General features: G+C 35.8%; 1 protein-coding gene across 1 annotated transcript in view; it reads left to right on the top strand.

Moving 5' to 3' along the window:
* Window positions 1-20,008: 20,008 nt before the first annotated feature.
* Window positions 20,009-25,627, top strand: part of CSNK2A2IP (casein kinase 2 subunit alpha' interacting protein) — a gene marked incomplete at its 5' end in the record, with an annotated part of 66,459 nt that continues 60,840 nt past the window's right edge. Inside the window, 1 exon segment of the mRNA XM_082655335.1 lies at window positions 20,009-20,053. Coding sequence (XP_082511461.1) covers window positions 20,009-20,053 — 45 coding nt within the window.

Raw genomic sequence — 25,627 nt, 5'->3', positions numbered from 1 at the left:
TTGAGATATAATTAGGAGGTAAAATTGAAATGATATGGTGATAAATTGGATTAAAAGAGTGAGGACACTGGAATAATAAAGCCAGGCTTATAAGTAAATAAAAAGGTGGTATGTCAGTCTGAGATGTTAAAGATTGAAGGAGAACAGTATTGGGGGAAGAGGGAGCAAAATTTCTTTTTGAGATGAGATATATTGGAGGAACTTAGCTTAAACCATCTAAGTTGGAGATCTAAAATGGGTAGTTTGTTATAGGAATTTAGAATTTAGGCAGTTGGGAATAGGAATTTGGAACTGGGAAAAGGTATTAGATGAAGATGCAGATTTAGAACTAATCATCATAAAGATATTTCATACTTTAAGGTCATGTTGGCAGAAAGTATAAGATAAAAGATGATTCCAGATAGTTTCCTGATGCCAGCCAATAATTTCATGTGGTCACAGGAAGAAGAGCCAGCCAAAAAGACTGAAAAAGCAGGACTGGTGAGGCAGGAGGAAACCTTGGAGTGTGTAGTGATATAGAAGCCAAGAGAAGAGAGGTATTCAAGAAGGAGGGGTGAGATCTTTAATGCCACTGAGCCATTATGTAAGAATAGAATGGAGAGATTCAAGTGAATTTTGGGAATGTATAGCTCTCTGGTGACCTTGCAAGGCAAAATCCCCATCATTTTGGGTAGCTAGAAACCACAGTGAAGGAAGTTGAATTGGAATTGGAATATGAGGATCTGGAGATGGCAGCTGTAAACAACTCATTAAATAAGTTAAAAAAATTTTACTTACTATTTATTTAAATGAGCTGAAAAATAGATGGTACCTGGAAGAGAATGTGGGGTCAAGAAAGTTTGCTTTTTTTTTTTTAATTAATTAATTAATTTACTTTTTTTTATTTTTACAAGAGATAAATAAACTGACACCAAGCATTGTAAATAGATGACCACAACAAAAGCAACAATGATTACAATTACCAAACATGAAACACACTCATACTATGTCATAATATTGACATTCAGTCCAGTAATCCTCCACTGTAACAGCTCCTTTACTTTGCAGTGAAAATTGATTTGTGTATTTTTTGCCTCTGAGTCTTTGTGGGATATTTTTTTTTTATTCAAACAGAAAGTCACAAAAATTATAATCATCCTCATCAGTTCACTCAGTCCCATGTATTTAATTTTTTTTATCTTGATCTTTTGTTAGCACTTTTATGAATTCATCAGTTTTCCATTAGAGTTCTGAAAATGCTTATTCATTCAGTTGAGCAGTATAGTCAATTACCAGAAACCTGTACTTGTCAGTCTTTTCCATGAATTCCTTGAAGATGAAACCCTTTTATAGGAACATTTTTGCGAAAGCATCAGAGTACACCCAGAGCTGTCTGTAAATGACAAAAGACTTAAAAATGACCACGGTTAAAGATTTGATGAAAATTCATAATAATGCAATTGACAAGGAAATTTAGTTATTTCTGAGATATACATTTTAAAGTAATAACTAGAATTATGACATAACATTATACCAGAAAATATAAGATTTTTAGAAATTTCATGTGATGTCTGAAACATTTATATTAACATATTTCCATACAAATAACCCAAAGAAAGTTTAGTATTAGTTGTTTTGTTTGTTTGTTTATACTGCAGGTTCTTATTAGTCATCAATTTTATACACAACAGTGTATACATGTCAATCCCAATCGCCAATTCAGCACACCACCAAGAAAGTTTGCTTTTTAAATATGAGTGCTACTGGAACATATTTTTAGGCTAATTAGGAATAATTAAAAAGAAAGAGAGAAATTGGTACAGCAGGCAAAGGGAAACCCCTTGAGAAGATGAGAGCAGTTGGAATCTGTAGCACAAGCTGACAGATGAGGTCATGCCACCTATTCCATTCTAACAGGAAGAATAAAAGATACAGAAGATGGTCATGTAAGGAGGTGATTTTTGTAGATTTGAAGGTGGGAGAATGAAGGAGTTATCTTTCATGGCTTCTATTTTCTCAATAAAGTATGCAATCATTTACAAAAAATGTAAGAGGGGTAGGTATGGGTTTGTTCGAGGACATTGGAAAAGATGTGGAATATGAGCTGGAGCATAGGAAGGTGGATTTACTTGGGAAATGTAGTAAGACTGAGAGTAATATGGAGAATTCAATTCAAGTTGAAATTTATGAATGGAAAATAAAATATGCTGTCCATGTGTGAAATAGTTTTATAGCAATATTCAATTTCTTATACGGAAAGTAGAGAGAAAGCAAATAATTTGATTAAACCTGGTCTGAGGTTTGGCAAGGCATGGATGACAGAGAGAGGAAAAAAGATTTGAGGCTATTTTCAGGGAGTGATTATAATGACCAAACATGTATTCTAAACTGGATTAAGAAGGTGTAAGATGTAAAGTGGGGGAGAATAGAATACCAGAATCAAGAAAAATTGGTGGGGTTATTAATCATATAGTGTGGGTAAAGTTGTAAGTGAAATGGAAGAAAAGCATATGGTGGTTAGCAAATGGAATGCTAAAATGGAGATTTCTAATGTAGAGTAGTTACTGATGTTGAAAAGTCCAGAGTGTGACAATATGAGTGGGTGGCTGAGGTTGGGGAAAAGAAAATGATAGTTAAAGATGAGGAAGTCAAGGAACTGAGACTAGAGTTGTTAGGTGGGTCATTCACATATATAATGACGTCACTCAGGATAAAACCAGGTGAGACTGAAGGAAGATGTGGGATGGAAATGCAATGAAACAAAAGCTAAAATCTTCAACCAGTAAATAGAAGGTTAGAAGGTACCTGGAGATAAAAGTGAGCAAGAAACCCTATTCTCTATCTAGTCATTTTATAATTCTGTTTTTGATTTCAACATTACAATAGCCAAAATCCTTGAAATATAATTGGCTGCAAACACAGGCTTTTACTAAACTATACCATTATATTTATGTATCCGACTGTAGAGACTAGATATAGCCACCATAATTCCCATTATATACATATATATATATATTAACATCTTTATTGGAATATAATTGCTTTACATTGGTATGTTAGTTTCTGCTTTGTAGCAAAGTGAGTCAGCTATACATATACATATATCCTCATATCCCCTCCCTCTTGCCTCTCCCTCCCACACTCCATATCCTACCCCTCTAGGTGGTCAAAAAGCACCAAGCTGATCTCCCTGTGCTATGCAGCTGCTTCCCACTAGCTATCTATTTTACATTTGATAGTGTATATATGTCCATGCCACTCTCTCACTTCGTCCCAGCTTACCCTTCCCCCTACCCATGTCCTCAAGTCCATTCTGTATGTCTGCATCGTTATTCCTGTCCTGCCACTAGACTCTTCATAACACTATTTTTTTCTTTAGATTCCATATATATGTGTTAGCATACAGTATTTGTTTTTCTCTTTCTGAATTACTTCAGTCTGTATGACAGACTCTAGGTCCAACCACCTCACTACAACTAACTCAATTTCATTTCTTTTCATGGCTGAGTAATACTCCATTGTTTATATGTGCCACATCTTCTTTATCCACTCATCTGTCGATGGACACTTGGGTTGCTTCCATGTCCTGCCTACTGTAAATAGAGCTGCAGTGAACATTGTGGTACATGCCTCTTTTTGAATTATGGTTTTCTCACGGTATATGCCCAGTAGTGGGATTGCTGGGTCGAATGATAGCTCTTTCTTAGTTTTTTAAGGAACCTCCACACAGTTCTCCATAGTGGCTGTATCAATTTACATTCCCAGAAACAGCACAAGAGGGTTCCCTTTTCTCCACACCCTCACCAGCATTTATTGTTGGTACATTTTGTGATGATGGTCATTCTGACTGGTGTGAGGTGATACCTCATTGTAGTTTTGGTTTGCACTTATCTAATGATTAGTGATGTTGAGTATCCTTTCATGTGTTTGATGGTAATCTGAATATCTTCTTTGGAGAAATGTCTAAGTCTTCTGACCATTTTGGATTGGGTTGTTTCTTTTTTAGATATTGAGCTGCATGAGCTGCTTGTAAATTTTGGAGAATCCTTTGTCAGTTGCTTCCATTGCAAATATTTTCTCCCATTCTGAGGATTGTCTTTTTGTCTTGTTTATGGTTTCCTTTGCTGTGCAAAAGCTTTTAAGTTTCATTAGGTCCCATTTGTTTATTTTTGTTTTTATTTCCATTTCTCTAGGAGGTGGGTCAAAAAGGATCTTGCTGTGATTTATATTTTTGTTTTTATTTCCACTTCTCTAGGAGGGTCAAAAAGGATCTTGCTGTGATTTATGTCATAGAGTGTTCTGCCTGTTTTCCTCTAAGAGTTTTATAGTATCTGGCCTTACATTTAGGTCTTTAATCCATTTTGAGTTTATTTTTGTGTATGGTGTTGGGAAGTGTTCTAATTTCATTCTTTTACATGTAGCTGTCCAGTTTTCCCAGCACCATTTATTGAAGAGGCTGTCTTTTCTCCATTGTATATCCTTGCCTCCTTTATCAAAAATAAGGTGACCAGGGCTTCCCTGGTGGCGCAGTGTTTGAGAGTCCTCCTGCCGATGCAGGGGACACGGGTTCGTGCCCCAGTCCAGGAAGATTCCACATGCCGCGGAGTGGCTGGGCCCGTGAGCCATGGCCGCTGGGCCTGCGCGTCCGGAGCCTGTGCTCCACAACGGGAGAGGCCACAGCAGTGAGAGGCCCACGTACCGCAAAAACAAAAACAAAAATACGGTGACCATATGTGTGTGGGTTTATCTCTGGGCTTTCTATCCTTTTCCATTGATCTATCTTTCTGTTTTTGTGCCAGTACCATACTGTCTTGATTATTGTAGCTTTGTAGTATAGTCTGAAGTCAGGGAGCCTGATTCCTCCACCTCGTTTTTCTTTCTCAAAATTGCTTTGGCTATTCGGGGTGTTTTGTGTTTCCACACAAATTGTGAAATTTTTTGTTCTAGTTCTGTGAAAAATGCCATTGGTAGATTGATAGGGATTGCACTGAATCAGTAGATTGCTTTGGGTAGTATAGTCATTTTCACAGTGTTGATTCTTCTAATCCAAGAACATGGTATACCTCTCCATCTGTTTGCATCATCTTTAATTTTTTCATCAGTGTCTTATAGTTTTCTACATACAGGTCTTTTGTCTCCTTAGGTAGGTATCAGTGAGGTTTATGCCAGGAATGCAAGGATTCTTCAATATATGCAAATCAATTAATGTGATAAACCATATTAACAAACTGAAGGAGAAAAACCATCTGATCATTTCAATAGATACAGAAAAAGCTTTCAACAAAATTCAACACCCATTTATGATAAAAACCCTCATTTTCAGCAGATTTTTAACCAACCAAAAATTAGTGATGAAGATAACTTGGCTAATGAGAAAATGTTTATGTGTATGCAGGAACAAGAAGGTTTTCCAGAACAACAAAGGAAAATAAATAAGATGCCAATGAACTGGACAGCCAGTCTTATATCTGATTACTATTAAAAAAACAACTTTTTCCACTTCCTGATTTGGGCGCCTTTATATTCTGTATCCTAATACTCAATTACAGACTTGCATTTAATTAGATAATAAATTCTATACATTTACAGTTCCTGTAAAATAAGGGACCATTATCTTGACGTGTTTGACTTAATCTGCCAAGATTCTGACCAAAGCCTGTAACATTTTGACATTACATTTTGCAAAAAGCTTTTATATATCGAACCTTCATCAAATTGAATAATATATGTGCAGAGACTGGAAATACGTACTTTGCTCAGTATACTGTTATTAACATAACTGGCCTAGCACCAAAAATGATGAGAAGAGTTACATTTTAAAACACATAGGTATTAAACAGACCACTCTTTCATCTGTCACTAATAGTTTATATATTTTTCTGTGTATGTGATTCAATCAGGAATTTATATGGGAAAAACTAATCAGTAAAGAAGTAAATGGGAATTGTCGCTGCCTAAAATAGGATTGGTAAAAGAGGAAGTCTAATAATATAACTGCTTTCAGAAAAAAAAAAAAAGGATAAGTACTATGCTAAAATAAGTAGGAAAGAGTTAATTAAGAAGCCAAACTTGGAAGAACACTATGGGAAAGGAGGATTATGATAAGGCTTATCTCAAGGCAGTACTACAAGTGGGAGAAAATAAAAAGAAATAAAATTCACATACCAATATCATCCTATAGACTAAGTGACAGCCTACACACAAAATTACAATGCACTCCCATGAAAAAATAATTTAAAATATAATGCGTATTTTATTCTTTTTGTTGCAATGGTAAATGGGAGTGCTTCCTTAATTTCTCTTTCAGATTTTTCATCATTAGTGTATAGGAATGCCAGAGATTTCTGTGCATTAATTTTGTATCCTGCTACTTCACCACATTCATTGATTAGCTCTAGTAGTTTTCTGGTAGCATCTTTAGGATACTCTATATACAGTATCATTTCATCTGCAAACAGTGACAGCTTTACTTCTTCTTTTCCAATTTGGATTCTTTTTATTTCTTTTTCTTCTCTGATTGTTGTGTCTAAAACTTCCAAAACTATGTTGAATAATAGTGATGAGAGTGGACAACCTTGTCTTGTTGCTGATCTTACTGGAAATGGTTTCAGTTTTTCACCATTGAGAACAATGTTAGCTGTGAGTTTGTCATATACGCCCTTTATTATGTTGAGGTAAGTTCCCTCTCATGGACAGTGAGGGGCCCGTGTACCGAAAAAAAAAAAAAATCTGCTGAATTTACTATCATGTTTAGCTATGGAAGGAGTCTTCCATGGAGGAGATATATATATATATATATACACACACACACACACACATACTCTCTTTATAGGATTATTTCTCCCCTCTGCTCAGTTTAAGACCAAATAGTAACGTTTGTTGTTTCATCCGTGTAACAAATGTATAGTCTCTTTTGCACTGTTCTAGGAAATGAGCAGATATCAGTGAACCAAATAAACAGAAACAAAGTAAAAAACCCTGCGCTCATCAGCTTACATTCTAGTTGGGGGAGATAGATAATAAAATAAATAAGTTATATGGGTATATTAGATGGCAATTAGTGTTCCACAGAAAGAAAACACCAAATAGGATTGGGAATATTAGGGTAAGGTAAAATTTAAAATAGGGTGCTCAGGAAGGCCTCACTGAGAAAAGAACATTTGATTAAAAACTATTAATACATGGACATGAGAAAATGAGGACTGTGTATATCGGGAGGAAGATTGTTCCAGGAAGTGGGAATAGCAAGTGCAAAGGTCTTGAGTTGGAACTCATCTGGCTGTGGAACAGCTCAAAAGCCAGTGTGGCTGGAGGGGTGTAGGGGAGGATGAGAGTGGAAGGAAATGTTAGATCATGGAGGGCCTCCCAAAGCAGTGTAAGAACTTTGACTTTTCCTCTGATTGAGATTGGAAATTAGTGAGCAGAGAAATGAAATCATCTGACATAAGTTTTAAAACAGTCACTCTGTGTTGAGAATAGACAGTACGGAGAGCATGGGTAAAAGCAGGTAGAATAGTTACCATATATTGAAATAATCTAGGTGGGAGATTATAGTGGTTTATAACAGGTTGCTGGGGGCAAAGATGGTGAGGAGTAGTTGCATTTTAGATGCACTTTAAAGACAGAATGGGGACTTCCCTGGTGGTCCAGTGGTTAAGACTCTGAGCTTCCACTGCAGGGGGCACGGGTTCAATCCATGTTCTGGGAGCTAAGATCCTGCACGCTGTGAGGTCAAAAAAAAAAAAAAAGACAAAACCAACAGTAGAAACCTACTACAAAAGTATGCACTGGGGTGCATGACAGTGAAAGGAGACAGAAAAACCTGTATTTTTTCCTTTATTAAGCTGAAGAAGCGCTGGTTTTTCTAAACTGGGGAAGTGTTCTATAACAGTGCTAACGGGTTTCTCTCCATTGGAAAGAATCTATGCTTGTATAATTCCTTTCTTCTGAGAAAATCACCAGAATAGCTTGTGTCAATATGCAAATATAAAATAAGTACCCCCTCAGTGTTCTGGAGAAAGAGTAAAAACAATCTGTCTGAATCAGAGAACAGGCTCATCTCTGAATATAGATGGGATTTTAAAGTCTTTCCCTCTCCTGCATGAATATAAGAAGAATAAATAGCTTAAATTTGGGAGGGAGGAAATTTATGTGCATGTGGAGGATGGAGTTGTACATTTGGATAAGTATAAGTTCAAAATTATTACAGCACATCTGATGTATTTGGCTGAAGCCAAATGAGGCTGGCAAACAGGAATGAGGAAAAAAAGTCTCTCTTAGAGCAAGCTTACTTTTACATGTAGCATATTTGGACCAGTGATGAGGAGTAAACATCAGGACATGAGATTTTGAAGGTAAAAGTTTTACCCAAGCCCAGGAAGTGAGTAGTGCTAGAACATTCCATGGTGCAGTAGCACTAACCTGGCACTGTGGCATGTACTGGAAGAAAATGATTACCCCCTCCCCCCTGAATAAGGAATAAAAGAGCTGGTCATGAAGCACTGCAACACTTCATTAGGCTGTGGACCAAGTGTCACACCCATTGAGTGGTCTTCTCAGAGGGACATACCATCTACGAATATTTGTTGAAATAAAAATATAACTAAAGAATAAACAACTAAATTAAGCAGACATTTCTTAATGTCACTTCACTTCTCTGGTTAAAAGTTGCATATTTTAAAGGTACATTAATTCTATTAAGATGTGGAAGTACTGCTTATTTCATGAAGTATTAATTAAGGAGTTCTTGAAAAACCTAAAATAATTAGTACAGCAATATATGTGTCTTTTTTTTAAACCACGGATTATTTTAAGGTCTAGGAAAATCTAGGTTTCTGCATCTGTATTTTAATAGATTTACATAAGATAGTATACTGAGAAAATCTATTAATGCTCTAACAACAGCATTAATAACATTATTTTGTTATTTTATAGCCTCTTCCTAAAATGTAAGACTTAAAGAAAACTTCATCAGTGCTTATTTAAGAGAAAGTCTTGCATGATGATTAAGAATTTGGGTTCTGGAATCAGACTGCTCTGTGTTCATTTCCAGCTATCATTTTCCAGCTTTGTGATTGGGCCATATTATTTAAACTTTGTATGCCTAGTTGTCTCATAAGCAAAATGAGGATAATAGTACTCAGTAGGCATCTGTAAGGACCAATCTATATTTCTATCTATGTATCTAGATCTATCTATAGATATAGAGTTAAGGTAAAAATATATAACTATCCTAATATTAGTGCCTACTGCATAATAAGAACTAAAAAACTTAGTTATTATTATCTTGGGAATAATTTTTCCAATTATGATTTTTAGATTTTAGCACTGTTGAATTATACTGTTCACTCACTTATGTATACAACAAATATTGAGAACCTACTATGTGTCATACAATGTGCTAGGCACTGGGGATATATCTGTGATCCAAAAGGATATAATACTTACACTCATAGATGTTACAGTTGTAGGGGAGCAGAATAGGCCACACCGAAATGTGCCACTTTGGCATGTGAATTATTTGGAGCTGAAGACAATCAAGGTCCAGAAAACCCAGGAAGAAATTTTTTACTTCCCCCTTAACTGCCATAAAGAATTTAGAAAAAGGGTCTGGTTGAGGAAGAGAGCTATCACCAGAGATAACTACAAAGAGTGTAGGCTAGGTGTGGTAAGCTGTGGGGAGCTCAGCAGGGTTTGTTTATTCAAATTACTCTCTGTGTCCCATTGTCTCTGCATGGCATGACAAACATTTGCTTAGCAAACATTTGTTCTTCCCATCTTCCTGCGAATTGTCTTCTTTCCCTTTGAAGCCACAGAGCTCTACCCCTTCTTCTCAGCTCAGGGTGGCATTTAAGCCTCAATGTTCTGACTCACTTGAAGTGTTTCACGTATATGTAAGGCTCCTGTATGTATGAAATTAAATTTTTCTACTGTTAATCTGTCTTATGTCAATTAAATTATTAGGCCAGCCAAAAGAACCTAGAAAGGTAGAGGAAAAAAATTCCTCCCGTAAAGTGTACAGGGCATAACATATTTAAAATACTGAAAAAGCAAATGCAAACTTGAAAAGTAAAATAAACAGGTTTTAAACGTTCAAATAACAGGTCAAATCTAAGCTAGAATAATTTTTTTGTTCTTAAAATTATATTTAAGATAAAAAAGATAAGGCAATCCATAGATTCAATGCACTCCTTATCAAAATACCCATGTTATTTTTCACAGAACTAGAACAAATAATTCTAAAATTTATATAGAAACACAAAAGACCCTGAATAGCCAAAGCAACCTTGAGAAAAAAGGAGAAAGCTGGAGATATCACACTCCCTGGTTTCAAACTATAATACAAAGCTAATGTAATCAAAACAGTATGGTACTGGCACAAAAACAGACACATAGATCACTGGAATAGAATAGACAGCCCGGGAATGAACCCACACTTACATGAGCAATTAATCTACAACAATCAAGGCAAGAATATGCAATGGGGAAAAGACAGCCTCTTCAATAAGTGGTGTTGGAAAAACTGGACAGCTACATGTAAAAGAATAAAACTGAACTACTTTCTCACACCATACATGAAAATAAATTCAAAACAGATTAAAGCCTTAAATGTAAGACCTGAAACCATAAAAGTTCTAGAAGAAAACAAACAGTACACTCTTTGACATCAGTCTTAGTAATATTTTTAGGGGGATATGTCTCTTCAGGCAAGAGAAACAAAAGCAAAAATAAACAAATGGGACTACATCAAACTAAAAAGCTTTTGCACAGTGAAGGAAGCCATCAACAAAACAAAAAGGCTGTCTACTGAATGGGAGAAGATATTTACAAACTATGTATCCAATAAGGGGTTGATATCCCAAATATACAAAGAAGTCATACAACTCAGCATCAAAAAAAACAAACAGCCTGATTTAAAAATGGACAGAGGGGGCTTCCCTGGTGACGCAGTGGTTGACAATCTGCCTGCTAATGCAGGGGACATGGGTTTGAGCCCTGGTCTGGGAAGATCCCACATGCCATGGAGCAACTAGGCCCATGAGCCACAGCTACTGAGCCTGTGCGTCTGGAGCCTGTGCTCCGCAACAAGAGAGGTCACGATAGTGAGAGGCCCATACACCGCCATGAAGAGTGACCCCTGCCTGCCGCAACTAGAGAAAGCCCTCACACAGAAACGAAGACCCAACACTGCCAAAAATAAATAAATAAATAAATTAATTTAAAAAAATGGGCAGAGGATCTGAATAGGCATTTTTTCAAAGAAGACATACAGATGACCCACAGACACATGAAAAGATGCTCAACATTACTAATAATCAGGGAAATGCAAACCAAAACCACAGAAATGTCACCTCACACATGTCAGAATGGTTATCATAAAAAAAAAACCCAAAACAAAAACAACAACGAAAACAAATAAGAAGCGTTGGCAAGGGAGTGGAGAAAAGGGAACACTTGTGCACTGTTGGCAGGAATGTAAATTAGTGCAGCCGCTATGGAAAATAGTATGGAGATTCCTCAAACAATTAAAAATAGAACTATCATACAATCCAGCAATTCTACTCCTGGGTATTTATCCAAAGAAAGCACTAATTCAAAAAGATGTATGCAACCCTTTATTCATTGCAGCATTATTTACAATAGCCAAGATATTGAAGTAACCTAAGTGCCCATCAATAAATGAATGGATAAAGAAGATGTTTTATATATATATATATATACACACACACACACAATGGAATATGTCTCAGTCATAAAAAAAGAATGAAATCTTGCCATTTTGTGACCACATGGATGGACCTATAGGGTATTATGCTAAGTAAGGGAAATTTTACTTACTTACTTACTTATGAAGTAAGCAGGTAGAAAAAGACAAGTAATGTATGATTTCACTTATATGTGGAATCTAAAAAACAAGACAAATGAACAAACATAACAAAACAGGAGCAGAGTCATAGCAGAGAACAAACAGGTGGTTGCCAGAGGGGAGGAATGTGGTGGGGGGAGGAGAGAAATAGGTGAGGATATTAAAAGGTGCAAACTTCCAGTTGCAAAATAAGTGAGTCAAAGGTACAAACTGTACAGTGTGGGGAATATAGTAATTATGTAATATCCTTGTATGGTAACAGATTGTAACTAGACTTATCATGGTGATCATTTTGAAATATATAGAAATATCAAGTCACTATGTTGTGTAAAAGGAACTAACATAGTGTTGTAGATCAATTATACTTAAAAAAAAAAAAAAACAAGCAAAGAAAATCATAGAAAAAGAGATCAGATTTGTGGTTACCAGAGTCAGGGGTTGGCGGGAGGGGAAATTAGATGAAGACAGTCAAAAAGTACAAACTTCCACTTATAAGATGAATAAGTACTAGGGATGTAATGTACAACATCATAAGTATAATTAACATTGCAGTATGTTATATATGAAAGTTGTCAAGACAATAAATCTTAAGAATTCTCATCACAGGAAAAAAATTTCTTTTTCTATTTCTTTAATTTTGTATCTATGTGGATGATAAATTTTCACTAAACTCATCGTGGCAATTATTTCATGACATTGGTGAGTCAAATCATTATGCTGTATATCTTAAACTTAAACAGTGTTGTACATCAATTATATCTCAATAAAACTGAAAGAAAAAGAAAGATAAGATTGTGTAGTTTTGTGGAAATATCCAGGTGAAGAATAAGGAAAGAGTATTCTAGGCTGAGGGAATAGCAGGGGCCAAGAACCAGAGCCAAGATTTGTTCAAGAAACTAATAAATCCATCATCACTGGAAGTAAAGGGAGAATTCTATTCATGAGGTTGTAGTAAAAAAGAATGAGATTGTGTAAAGTCTGGTAAGCCATGCTAGAGAGCTACAGCTTCACCCTAGGAGCTGTGGGAAGTCATTTTATATGATTAATGGCAAGAGTAATATGATCATATATGCATTTTAAAAAAAATTACTCTGAAATTAGATAATGAGACTAACGGAAGCAACTGAGAGTGGTTGCATTGGGAACAGTGAGGAGACTTGAAGCCATTCATTCAAGAGTGATGGTGGCTTGATGATAGTTTGAATGAGGAAAATGGATGGAAGAAAAAAATATTTTAGGATATAAAACCAAAAAATATTGTAATTATTTGGATATTAGAAAGAGTAACAGAGAGAGAATAGCCAAGAACAACCCCCAGATTGCTGGGTGGATCACCTGAAAAGATTGGGGTGCCATTTATAGAAACAGGAAATATAGAAATGGTTGGGGGGAGCAGGGCAGGCCAGAGCAATAGAAGATAATACTTACTGCTTCAAACTGTGAATTGTGAATGTATTAATGCCAAGTAGGTAGTTGGATAAGTGGTTACGAATTCAGGAGAAAATTTGAGACTGAAGATAGCTGTTTTTGTTATACTTCAAAATAGTAACTAAAGCCCAGTGGGAGGAATGAGATATCTCCAGGGCTAGACTGGGAAAGAGAAGGAGGCTTAGGATAGATCTTGAGGAATTCATTGGAAGAAAAGAAAGAAGAAACAAAAATAAGGAGGAATAGTCAGAGAAATAGTGAAAAAAATAGCAGAACGTGGGGACATGAAATGTTAGGAAAAAGAGAGTTCTACAACGGAGGAAGCAACCAGCAGTTCAAATTCTTCCAAAGTTAGGCAAGGTTAGAACAAACACATATCAGTTGAATTTTGGAGAAGGTAAGATATTATGAGTTTTCTAAAAGTAGTATTAGTGGATCTGTGGAAATTGAAACGAGATTGGGATGGGCTGGAAACCGAAAATGGTGTGAAGAAATGGAGAAAAGTGCTGTCAAAAAATTGCATCTGTTTGGATGGAGAGATAAGAGATAAAATACTAGCTGGATTAGTGGGTCAAAGAAATATGCTTTTGTTTTAGTTTTATTTATTTTTTAAAGATAGGGCACTATAAGCATTCTTTTTTTTTTTTTTTGCCGTGCCTCAGGGCATGTGGGATTTTAGTTCCCCTTCCAGGGATTGAATCTGCATGCCTCCAGCAGTGGAAGTGCGGAATCTCAACCCCTGGATCACCAGGCAAGTCCTTATAAGCATTCTTAAAAGCAGATAAGATTGAGGTTAAAAACACAGTTGAGATACCATTGAGAGGTAGATAATTAACAGTACAAGGTCAGAGATGAGAAAAAGACTGCAGTCTACAGAGTAATGAGAGGACTAGCCTTGGAAAGGATAAAGGGCATTCTTTCCTTTGTATTAGAGAAAAGGAGAAATGAATTTAGCTGTACATTGGATTATGTCTTTGGTGGTAAGAGTTGGAAGAAAACTCTCACATATCTGCAGAAGATATGAGGGAAGATGGAGGGTTTTAGTTTCAAGCAGACTGGAGAAGGTTCAAAGTAGTTATGGGAAATGGAGAAGAAAGCAGCTTAGGTAAACTTAATAAGTTAGAGAAAAATTTCAAGGCCCAGTTGAAGAATATTAATTTTTTATATTAATTTGTAAAAGATATTCCTCCACCTGGATTATAAGCATGGAGAATGTACATAGTAGATTCACCTGGCATTAGGGATTTGGCATTTATATGTGGACAAAGGACTTTTAGAAATGGAAAGAATGTAGTGCATAACATGGATCATAATCAAAAGAGATGGGAGGGATACAAGTAGAGATATTGATAGACAAATGGATATAGACAGGAGAGATAGATACAATGATAGAAAAGGAAATGGTTTGATGGACTCAGCAATATTTTTAAAAAGCATAATTGCAGTAGCAGATGATATGTCCAGAATTTTAGGAGATTGTGGTCAGACAGTGAGATTTCTGAAGTAGTTTAATGTGATTGTCTGATTTATTCTGTGGTTATAAAAATGTGTGGTTAAAATGGAATGGAGAAAAATACCATTGAAGATGCAGAATTTGAGATGCAATATATACAATGTAGAATTTAAAAATAATAGTACAGTTTGGCCAGAGAAGAGCAATGTGAGCTGGGTGCCAAGGTTACTAATGAATAAGGAAAAATGACCAAGAGATTGGTAGATGGTATGGAGGGTTAGAGAAATGAAATGACATAAGCCACAAATGAGCAAGGGTAATTGTCTGAAAGTAGTATTAGGGAACAAGGAAAACACTGAGACAACTCTATCATTTTACATGGTGTGTGGCGCAATATATGGCCCTGAAGTAGAGAAGAAAACCAGGGATATGGTGTTCTCAGAGAATAACAAGTTTCTCAAGAGAATAACGTATCAGGTCAGTAGATGTAGGGAGTGCTCAGTGAAAACTTTTAACAGTGTACAGGAGATTGTTAAGAAATATATGAGCTGAACTACTCTTGAAGTTTTGAATGGGGTAGTGGTCAAAATAGTTTTAGGTGGGGAAGAAGTATACAGGTGCAACAAGGAAAGAGAGATAATGGAACACCATGGGGGCTTAATTTTTGGCATTTCCCAAAGAAAATAGGAACATAAAATGATTACTGCAAATTCTCTCAGTTCCTTGAGTAAGGTGTGTCTATTATCCCCTCACTTTGAAATAAGGTGTGGTCTCAGTTGTGTTGGCTGAGGGTTTTTATTGTCTTGTAGTCTTCACTTATTTTTCAACCCATAGTATTTAAAAATTAAATTAGTTTTTTCATTTACTTAATTTTGTTGAAGTATAATTTACATGCAATAAAATTCACCCACTTTTATGTATAGTTTGATGAGTTTGACAAATGTGTCCATCCATGAAACCACCACTACAATTAAGTTATTGAACTTGTCCATCACCCAGAAAATTTCCCTGTGTCCATATGCCATCAATGTGACCACTCACTTCCCTAGTCCTAATCAACTACTAATCTGGTTTTGTTACTATAGATAACTTTTGCCTTTTCATATAAATGGAATCCTAGAATATGTGCTCTGTATCTGGATTCTTTTGCTCTGTATAACATTTTTGAAATTTATCCTTGTGTTTTCATGTCTTAGCTCATTCCTTTTTATGGATGAGTAGTATGGATATACCAAAATTTGTTTACCTATTCACCCATTGATGCAAATTTTGGTGGTGTTTGGTTTGAAACTATTATGAATAAAGGTGTTTTCTTATTGAGTTGTAATTGTCCTTCATATATTCTAGATACAAGTCCTTTGTTATATACACACATATATTCACACACATACATACACATACACACACACATAAAATCTTCAAGTTGTCTTTTCATTTTCTTAATCGTGTCTTCTGAAGAATAGAAATTTTACATTTTGTGAATTCCACTTTATCAATTATTTATGGTTTATCCTTTTGGTTTCTTTTCTACTCTGTCTCAGAAATTTTTTTCTAGTTTTAAGTGTAGAAGTCTTTTACTGATTTTGCTTTAAGTGTTTCATATTCTTATGTAATTTAAATTGCATTATTTAAAATATTTATTTCATAATTGTTTATTGCAGTTAATTACTTTTAACTGGTGTTCATATTAAACTAAAATTTTTGAGCGTCTACCATATGTACTCACTTGCTCTATCATGGAGTTACATGATGAGTAAAGTCATAAGCCCTCTCTGCTTTTTTAGAGTTTATAGTCTATTGGAGGAGACAGACATTGATAAACAGGTCACACAATAAGTGCAATAAAAGAGGAGGACCTTGTTCTGTAGTATAGAATCAGGCAATTTGACTTTGCCAAGAGGGTCTTTCCTGTGAAAGCACTAGGGAGTTGAAGTCTAAAGGATGAATAAGAATTGACTAGGCAAAGGAGGGAGAGGAGAACTGTTTACTTGAAAGAAAGAACATGAACAAAGACCCTGGGGTGGGATGAAGCACAGTGAGGAGGTGGCACTGAGAGATGATCATGGTAGTTAGGAGAGGGCAAGGAGAAGTTAGATTTGGCTCGAGAGATGTCTTAAGTGACCAGATCATGTTCTCGAAGCCACGGTTGTCTTTATCCTGAAAGGTTGTAGGCAGGAGTATAACATTATTGTGGTTACATTTTAAAAAGGTCAGTGTTACAGCCATGTGGGTGATGGTTCGGAGGAAAGCAATAGTAGAATTAGAATAGTTAGGTGGATATTACAATAGTCCAAGATGGTAACTTGGAATAGGGTGGTGAATTGGAAATGGAGAGAAGTAAATACGTTCAGGAGATAATTCAGAGAAAACAACCAATATGAGTTAATGGTGTATTGTATTGAATATGGCAGGTAAGGAAGAGGGGAGGGTCAAGGGTGGTATCAATGTACCAGATATATGGCAGTAACATATTTAAGACAAACTAGAGGAGATGAGGCTGATAAGTGTATTCAGAGCTCAGAAAAGATGTCTAGGGAGTAATAGAGATTTATTGCCCAAAGGATTATAGCTGTCAATTGAAGTCTTAGGTGAAGATAAATTTACCTAGGTAAGGATTATAGAATGAAAAGAGAAGAGGTCCACATTCAATTTCTGTTCTCCCTCTCTCTAATTCAAATACATTTTAGCTATGTGTGTCAAGATTATCCTATTATCTTGTTCTTTTTTCCCTTGAAATTTCCAAGTTGTCAGTTTTTCTCCTTTGATTTCTTATCTTTTGTCTTATATTTGTGATGGTTTACTTATGATGTTACACTTGTACTGTTATTAATCTTTTGTTAGTTTTATCAAATTCTATAGAATAATAAGACAAATGACAAAGGATAACTTGTCAAAACATAAATTCCTCCTGTGACACTACAAAACTGACAAATAATGAGGGTTTGCTGAGCAAACCTTTGGGTGGGCATATTTACTTTGTAGGTGATCACTAGAAAGATAAAATGTGAATAGGCTGAGGAAGAAAAATTGAGAATGAAGTAGAAGAGATGTGTTATAGTATCTATATTCATAAAATATTAAAATTATCAGTGAATATGAGTATTGTGGAAAATCTGCTTTATTATTATTATTATTATTGGAATATCTAGTTATTTTTTTGCCTATTTCTTTCTTGCAAAATGCCAGCATAATATGAGGCATCTCAATTCCAAATAGTAACTATTTTACTACTAAATGTGAAATGTAAGAAGTAGACTGAAAATATATAAATTGTCCATTCCCCTTTTAGATACCATCTATTATTTTACTTATTCATAAAGCAATTCTTAATCTGGGAACTGAGCCAGTAAATTGATTTCATTTTCATGACTTATAACAGCTTTTGGATAAGAACCATTGTTATAATTTAGTAAAATTGGGTAACTGTTTCCTGATAACCTATAGAAAAAAATATGATTTCCTATAATAAAACACCGAACTACATCCAGTTCAGAGAAATATACAGAATTCATAAACAGAAAAATAAATCCTCTAATGCAAAATGAATATAGATATTATAGCCACTGGAATTGTTCTTAGATGTGAGCAGCTATTACTTATGCAAAGTGTCCAAGGAAGATGAATAGCCCATTGTTGAAGCCATTGAACAAAAAGCTTTGATTTCCAACAGTGATTTTAATCAGGACTCATTATATGACTTAGAATAAGATACTTAAAAATTTTATGCTCCTATTTCATCATCAGTGAACTAGGAAGAAAAATATACTTTCTCTGTCCTTGAACTCTTAAAGTTGTAAAATGTATAATGCTAGAGTATCCTACTAATATAAATGCAAAAACTTCATTACTTAAAAATTATTTAAATCCAAGCACCACTTAGATAACTTAATCCTAAAATAAATTAGGAGTATATAGGACTTAAATATTTTAAAATGCTATATATATACCAAAATATATGTTCCATCTTTCCCAATGCAACATTTTCCACCCAGGTTGTCTTTTAGAGGAGAACAGCATTTTGAATGTGAAGAGAAATCATAGACATCAGATCCAGACACCAGGAACCTTTATTTAATGATTACAAGTTGAAAGCTAATCTGGCCATGAAGTCTTGAGATACTAGAGAGGACATCTTGATTTATCTATAACTGGGAGCCTTGTATATGGAGACAGAAAATTTCTTTATTTGGAATAGTTTTTCATTCTTATTCCATGATGGCAGGTTATGTGTGCGGCTCTCACAGTCCCTTGTACATGTTAATGCTCAATAAATATCTGAGGAAGGCATGATACCAAGTGAGATATGCACTTACTCATTTAATTAATATTTTTAAAAAGAAATAGAAACTGTCCTAGGTTCTAAGGATACAAATACACACCAAGGAGTTTAAGATCTGTCAAAGAAGGATGTACAAAAAAGTATAATAAAATACTAACTTGATAGGACATTAATGTTGACATATGTAGTATTTTTGAATAAAGTCATTTTAGGGTGCTGCATAAGAGGGATCCAAAAATAGTGTAAGACTGAAAATATTTTGAAATACTTTTAGAATAATTTTGTTACTATGAATTCTGTTACAGAAGATTTTGCTTCACTCTTGGGTCAAAATAGCTGTCTTGGGCTTTTTCATTAATGTTTTTAGAAGACAATTTATTGACTTTCAACACTTGAAAACAATCACATTTACATCCAAAAAAATATATTATCACGAATGCAAGGGACTTTCAGGAATGAGTATCCAGGGTGGGTTGAGAAAAGTAAAGTAGACCTACCCACTCTGCTCCTGCATCCAAAGCTTGGACACACTAACATGGACCAATAGGAGTCTAATTTTTATGTCAATATTTCATTTATCCTTTCATTCATTCATTTGACAAATGTTTATTTAAAGTGCCTACTATGTGCAGGCAATGCACTGAACATTGAGCTTGGCTGTGATTAAAAAAAACTGATTCTTCCTGGTAGAGAGAATAATATGACAGGAGCATAGGCCTGAGACTGAAGTGGGACTTTCTACTTCCTAACTTAAAGACAGCTGGGCCCAGGGTACTGATTCAACCTGCGTTGCCACCCTAACTGCAGTCAGAAATGCTGGAAAAGAAGACAGAATGGAAAAATCTGCTCTGTGCAAGGTCTCCTGCTCCAATGTGCTTTTTGGTGAGGGGAATTTACAAAGGTGAGCTCAGAAAGAAAAATGAACTGGAGAGCAGGTCTTGCCTTTAGGCTTAGAACCAACCCAGACTAATAAAATATAACAGGGGTCCCCTTCTCCCGGGCCATGGACCGCTACCGGCCTGTTAGGAAGCTGGCCGCACAGCAGGAGGTGAGTGGCAGGTGAGCGAGTGAAGCTTCATCTGCCACTCCCCTTCTCTCCCCATTGCTTGCATTACCTCCTGAAACATCCCCCCCCACCAACCACCTGTCCGTGGAAAAACTGTCTTCCATGAAACTGGTCCCTGGTGCCAAAAAGTTGGGGACCGCTGTAGTATAGCACATAAAATATGGAGAATGTACAATGAAATGAATGATTGAAAAGTGAAATAAAGGGAAAAGTATAAACTATTATGCACTAGACACATCATAAAATGAAACATATAATAAATATAATATCTGAGAGTAGAAAAGTAATATTTGTCCTCATATAAAATAAGTGATAGATTATAATTTAGTGGTCAGATGATAAACGTTAGAGAAATTTTGGGTGAGAAATCTACTTAAACTAGAATAATTGAGGGCTCAAGGAAATGTTATCATCTGAGCTGGGCCTAGAAAAACAAGTTATTTCATTCAGGATTTAACAAATATTTACTAAAAGTCTACTATCTGGCAGCAATGAGACTCTTGGACTCACTTGTAGATGGGAGGTTGAATTGAATGACATTTGTGCATCTGAACCACTCACTACATGCTCCAATTCTATGAGTAAAGAGGTAAACTTTGTTAGGTGGCAGGAATAGAAGAAAGCTGTGGTGGGCAGAATAATGTGTCCCCCAAGAGGTCCACGTGCTAATCTCTGGAACCTGAGAATATATTATCATATGTGGCAAAATGGATTTTGCAGATGTGTTTAAGTTAAGGACCTTGTCATGAGGAGATGAGCTGGATTATTCAAGTGAACGCAATCTGATTACACGGTCCTTAAAATAGAAGAAGCTACCTTAATGTTGTAAGAGAGAGGGAGATATGACTATAGAAGAATAATTAGAAAATTGCAACATGGTTGGCTTTGGAGATGGTAGAAGGCCACAAACCAAGGAATATGGGGACCTGTAGAAGCGGCAAGAGGAACGCAGCCCTGATGACACCTTGATTTTAGCCCAGTGAGACTACAGAACTGTAAGCTGAGAGATTTGTGTTTTCTAAGCCACTACATTTGTGATAATTTGTTGTATCAGAAATAGGAAACTAATGTAAAAGTGTTCATGTAAAGGTTACAGTAGGTCCGTGTTGCAGACGGAGAAAAATATGAAGTGTTGTTAATGAACAGAGGTAAGAAATTGGTAAGAAATTTGGCTGAAGTGTAGAGTACGTGTAGAGACATAATAGATGACTCAGTACACATGGCTCGGTTTAGGTTACTGAGGGCCTTGAAATTTAGGCAAAAAAGTTTTACTTATTTTATTATTTTTTGTATGATGAAAAATAATGTTATCAAAAGTTGTTGAGCAGTATATGAGTTGATTCAGGAGAAGAAAGCCAAAGTAGTTAATACTATTGCTCTTTGCTTTTCAAGAAATCAATAAAACATAAATCATAAAAGTCAAATATAAAGTCATAAAACTAGTAATATAGTATGCATATTTAAAGAACTATATTCTGATTGTTTCACAAGAGCTTAAATCCTCTTTATAGTTTTTAAAATATGATTGACACTAGCAAACTGTCATTATTTTTTTATTTTTTATTTTTTTTGCGGTACGCAGGCCTCTCACTGCTGTGGCCTCTCCTGTTGCGGAGCACAGGCTCCGACGCGCAGGCTCAGCGGCCATGGCTCATGGGTCCAGCCGGTCCGCGGCACGTGGGATCTTCCCGGACCGGGGCACGAACCCGTGTCCCCTGCATCAGCAGGCAGACTCTCAACCACTGTGCCACCAGGGAAGCCCGCCAGTTCTAGTTATTTAAATAAATATGACTGTATGCATACATAACCTACATGATACCTTGAATTTCAACAATACAATGAAACAGAAACCCATTAGTTAATAGTCCTTAGTTTATAGGACTTAGTTTATAAGTATGGCAACTTATAGATGTTTTCATTTAATTTAAAAAAATATCTTTTAGGGACTAACTTGAGAAACAACGATACTTTTTGCAGAACATTTTATTCAGAACAGGTTTTGACATTGCTATAATGGAAATACAAATGACTGGATAAAGTCAGCCTTTTAGGAGAAAGATGGGTTTCTTAGGATTGTCAAACTCTAAATGAAGAGTTAATGAAATGCTTAAATCCTGCTGCTGTATTAGTGAAAAGACTCAAATGCAAAGTCTCTGTGGAAAGTTGTAGTCTCTGTCACTTTCAAGAAGGGGCTAACCAGTCCAACTTCACAACTGAGTAGTATATTTAAATGGGTTTTATTATGAAAAAAAAATAAGTCAAAGGGGGGAAAAGGAAAAGGAGGCACTGGGGGACAGGGAAGAGAGGAATGGGAAGAAAACAGAGGGTTTCTAAGGATGCTAATATTTACAAAAGTATAAATTAGCTAAAAAAGTTCTGATTCATAGGTAAGTGATCTCTTGCTAAGGATCGAGCTAATTTTGGGCTTGAGAAAAATGGTTGAGAGCAGCTGTCTGCCTCTGTTTTGGAAAGAAAGGGAATCTGCTATGTTTCACTCATCATTCTTTGGGCAACTCACTGTAATATCACACAGAGTAACATTACAAATTGGTACAAAATGGGTTAAATGGAAATTTAGTAAACTGCTTCAAGTCCAAATCCAGTAATTTACTGCTTAAAAGACATGCATTTGAAAATTTGTTTTAATTTCACTTAAAAAAAATCTAACAATGTTATTCAATCTCATATTCACCAGAAAAATAAACATTAAAAGTATTCTGATACTATCATGTGCAGGTTAGGATATGGAATAAAGGGAACTCTTATATGTTGGTAGTGGTTGCATAAATTGATGCAGCAAGTTTTGAGAACAATTTGGCAATATCGTTAGGTTGATCAGGATCCAACATTCCACTCCTAAGTGCTGTATTTACTTCAGAAAAACTCTTGCATATGTGCACAAGAAAATATGCACAAGGGTATTCAATGTGACATTGCTGTTTATAGAAAATAAACACTAAAAACAACCTAAATATCCATTATTATAAGGGAATAAAATTATATACAGCACGCACAATGAATAATAAAAATAATAGAAAAATGTTGAAAGAAAAAGCAAACTCTTGGGCTTCCCTGGTGGCGCAGTGGTTGAGAGTCCGCCTGCCGATGCAGGGGACACGGGTTTGTGCCCCAGTCCGGGAAGATCCCACATGCTGCGGAGCGGCTAGGCCCGTGAGCCATGGCCACTGAGCCTGCGCGTCCGGAGCCTGTGCTCCGCAATGGGAGAGGCCACAGCAGTGAGAGGCCCACGTACCGCAAAAAAAAAGCAGCAAACACTTAAGAATTCCTACAACATTATATGTGTTATTTAAAAATTTGAAACTTAAAAATAATATATGTTATATGTAGACATACACGTATATATTATATATTTGTATGTAAAAATATGAAAACATGGATGGAAAGGATACATTTCAATTTCAGAATGGTGATTATTTCCAGGATGCAAGGGGGATGGATGGCATGGAAGAGAATAAATTAGGCTGCACAAAAAGGACTTTGATCAAAATTTTACTATTTTATGTCTTTTCACAAGTATCCAAAGAAAATGTGATAATATGTTTTATTAAGTCTGAGAGGTGGGTACCATGTGTTTGCTAGATTACTGTTTTGTACTTTTCTGTATTTTCAAATATAACCCAATTAAAAAAAGACCACATTTAATTATTTTATCATATGTACTAATTATCTCATACATAATCTGGTATGGTTTTAATTTGGGTTGTTTTGTGTGGTTCTGTTAATCCTGTTGCAGCCTCAGACCATAGTTTTCACTTCAGTTAGCTGGCCTATATTCCTCCCTAGATTGTGTGTTTATAGCACAGAGGTTTCTTCCAATACTATCATGCATTTGATGATCCATTTGCAAAGTTATTTGATGATCCATTTGCAAAGTTATTTCTTGAAGATATTCAGAATATCTATGGAGCTGTACTCTGCAATATTTCTATTAGGTTTTTTTTTTTTTTTTTTTTTAAGATTCAGTTGAATGCCCCAAATATGTTTTATTAAGCACAACCTCTGGAAAAATAAGGTCACCATTAAAAAAGGTAACTTTACTCTGCACTGGCTAATCTGATTGATGGAGATAAATATGTGTTATTTCTGAGAAAAAGACTAGCTTGTCATTAGCAATATCTTGCTCATTGATACCAAGGGATAATAATGGAGGTGTCATTGTTCTTTCATCTTCATCCTTTGGAGAACAGCCTTGACCCTTAGTTGCTTCGTTACCGTCTTTCGCAGTAAATCATCAGCCCATCCTGGACAGCCATTTAGAGAGCAATAATAATAGTAGTTAACATTTAAAAAGCTTTTATTATTTGCAGTGCTGTGATCAGCACTTTACATGGATTATCTCACATCATTTTAACAACCTGTGAGGAAGAAGCTATTATTATTTACCTTTTATAGTTGCAGGAACTGAGGCTTAGAGGGGCCAATGAAATCTCAAAGAAAACAAAAACTCTAGGCAAATGACAGCACAGTCCTAAATTAAATTGTAAACAAAAATATTTCATTCTGAGTTTGGTAAATGTCTTAGCAAAGGAAGTCTATATTTTGATCGGCCAAAAAAAAAAATCTGGAAAGAAGTTGGAAATGCTTTGCTGGTAGCAGAAAAAGGATATGTGGGAGAGGCAGAGAAACACATGGAGACTTCCAGCAAAAAGAAGCAGGTGCTATTTCTTTCCTGATAATATTGGGAGAGAAGCCCCACAGATATGATTTATTTCTCTTCTTTGTTTTCTATGTAGCTTGAGGGTTCCTGTGGAAGAAACCAAATTCTAAATAACCAGAAGCAAGACCGAGCAATAACAGAAGGCAAATGGTGAACCAGGGAGAGGTTTAGGAAGTGAATGACCTCCGTAAGGGGTAGTCTTGAGGAAGATGCACTTAGATGGCTGTTCAGGAAGCAGGTGGGGTTGGTAGTAGATGTAAGCAGCACAGGCGTACAGCGGAATCCTAGGAAAGTTAGGTAATTGACTTAAACAATATTCATCGTTTAATGTTGCAGAAGTATTAGAGCAGTGTGGCCCAGTAGAATTTTATCTCTACACAGGCTCAGTTGGAACAGGTTTACATGAAAAAGGGATTTTTTTTCCTGTAAACTTTGATCTGTTTATACCCATTGCACTCTCAACTTTCTCTTTCTTTGTCACAACTTTCCCTCCTTTCCATTTCTTCTTCTTTTTCTCTCTTTCCAGAAATTTGACTTTGCAATCTATAATCCAACACAAATTCCTCATTCTACCTGGTCTGCCCCTTGTACTGAGTTAGTACTTTTATGCTCCTAATTTTAAAATTGATGTCTTTTCCTCGTTTAGCTCTTTCCCTGTTTTTCCTTTGTTCACACTTCACCTGCATGCTTTCATCTACTCTTTTCCATCTGCACTTTGCCCTTCCCGCTCTGCTCCCTGTCTTGTGAGACTGACCTATGTGGACAATATATCAAGAGGTCCCCTTTCCCTCTAGCGATCACCTCCTGTTGGCTCTGCCTCTTGACCACAGTTTAGAGCTCCTGTCGAAGTAGCTCTTCTTCCAGGATCCTCTCTTTTC

The sequence above is a fragment of the Grampus griseus genome (genome assembly GCF_964374135.1).
Source record: "Grampus griseus genome assembly, chromosome: 5".
NCBI lineage: Eukaryota > Metazoa > Chordata > Mammalia > Artiodactyla > Delphinidae > Grampus > Grampus griseus.
This window is presented reverse-complemented; position numbering and strand designations above follow the sequence as displayed.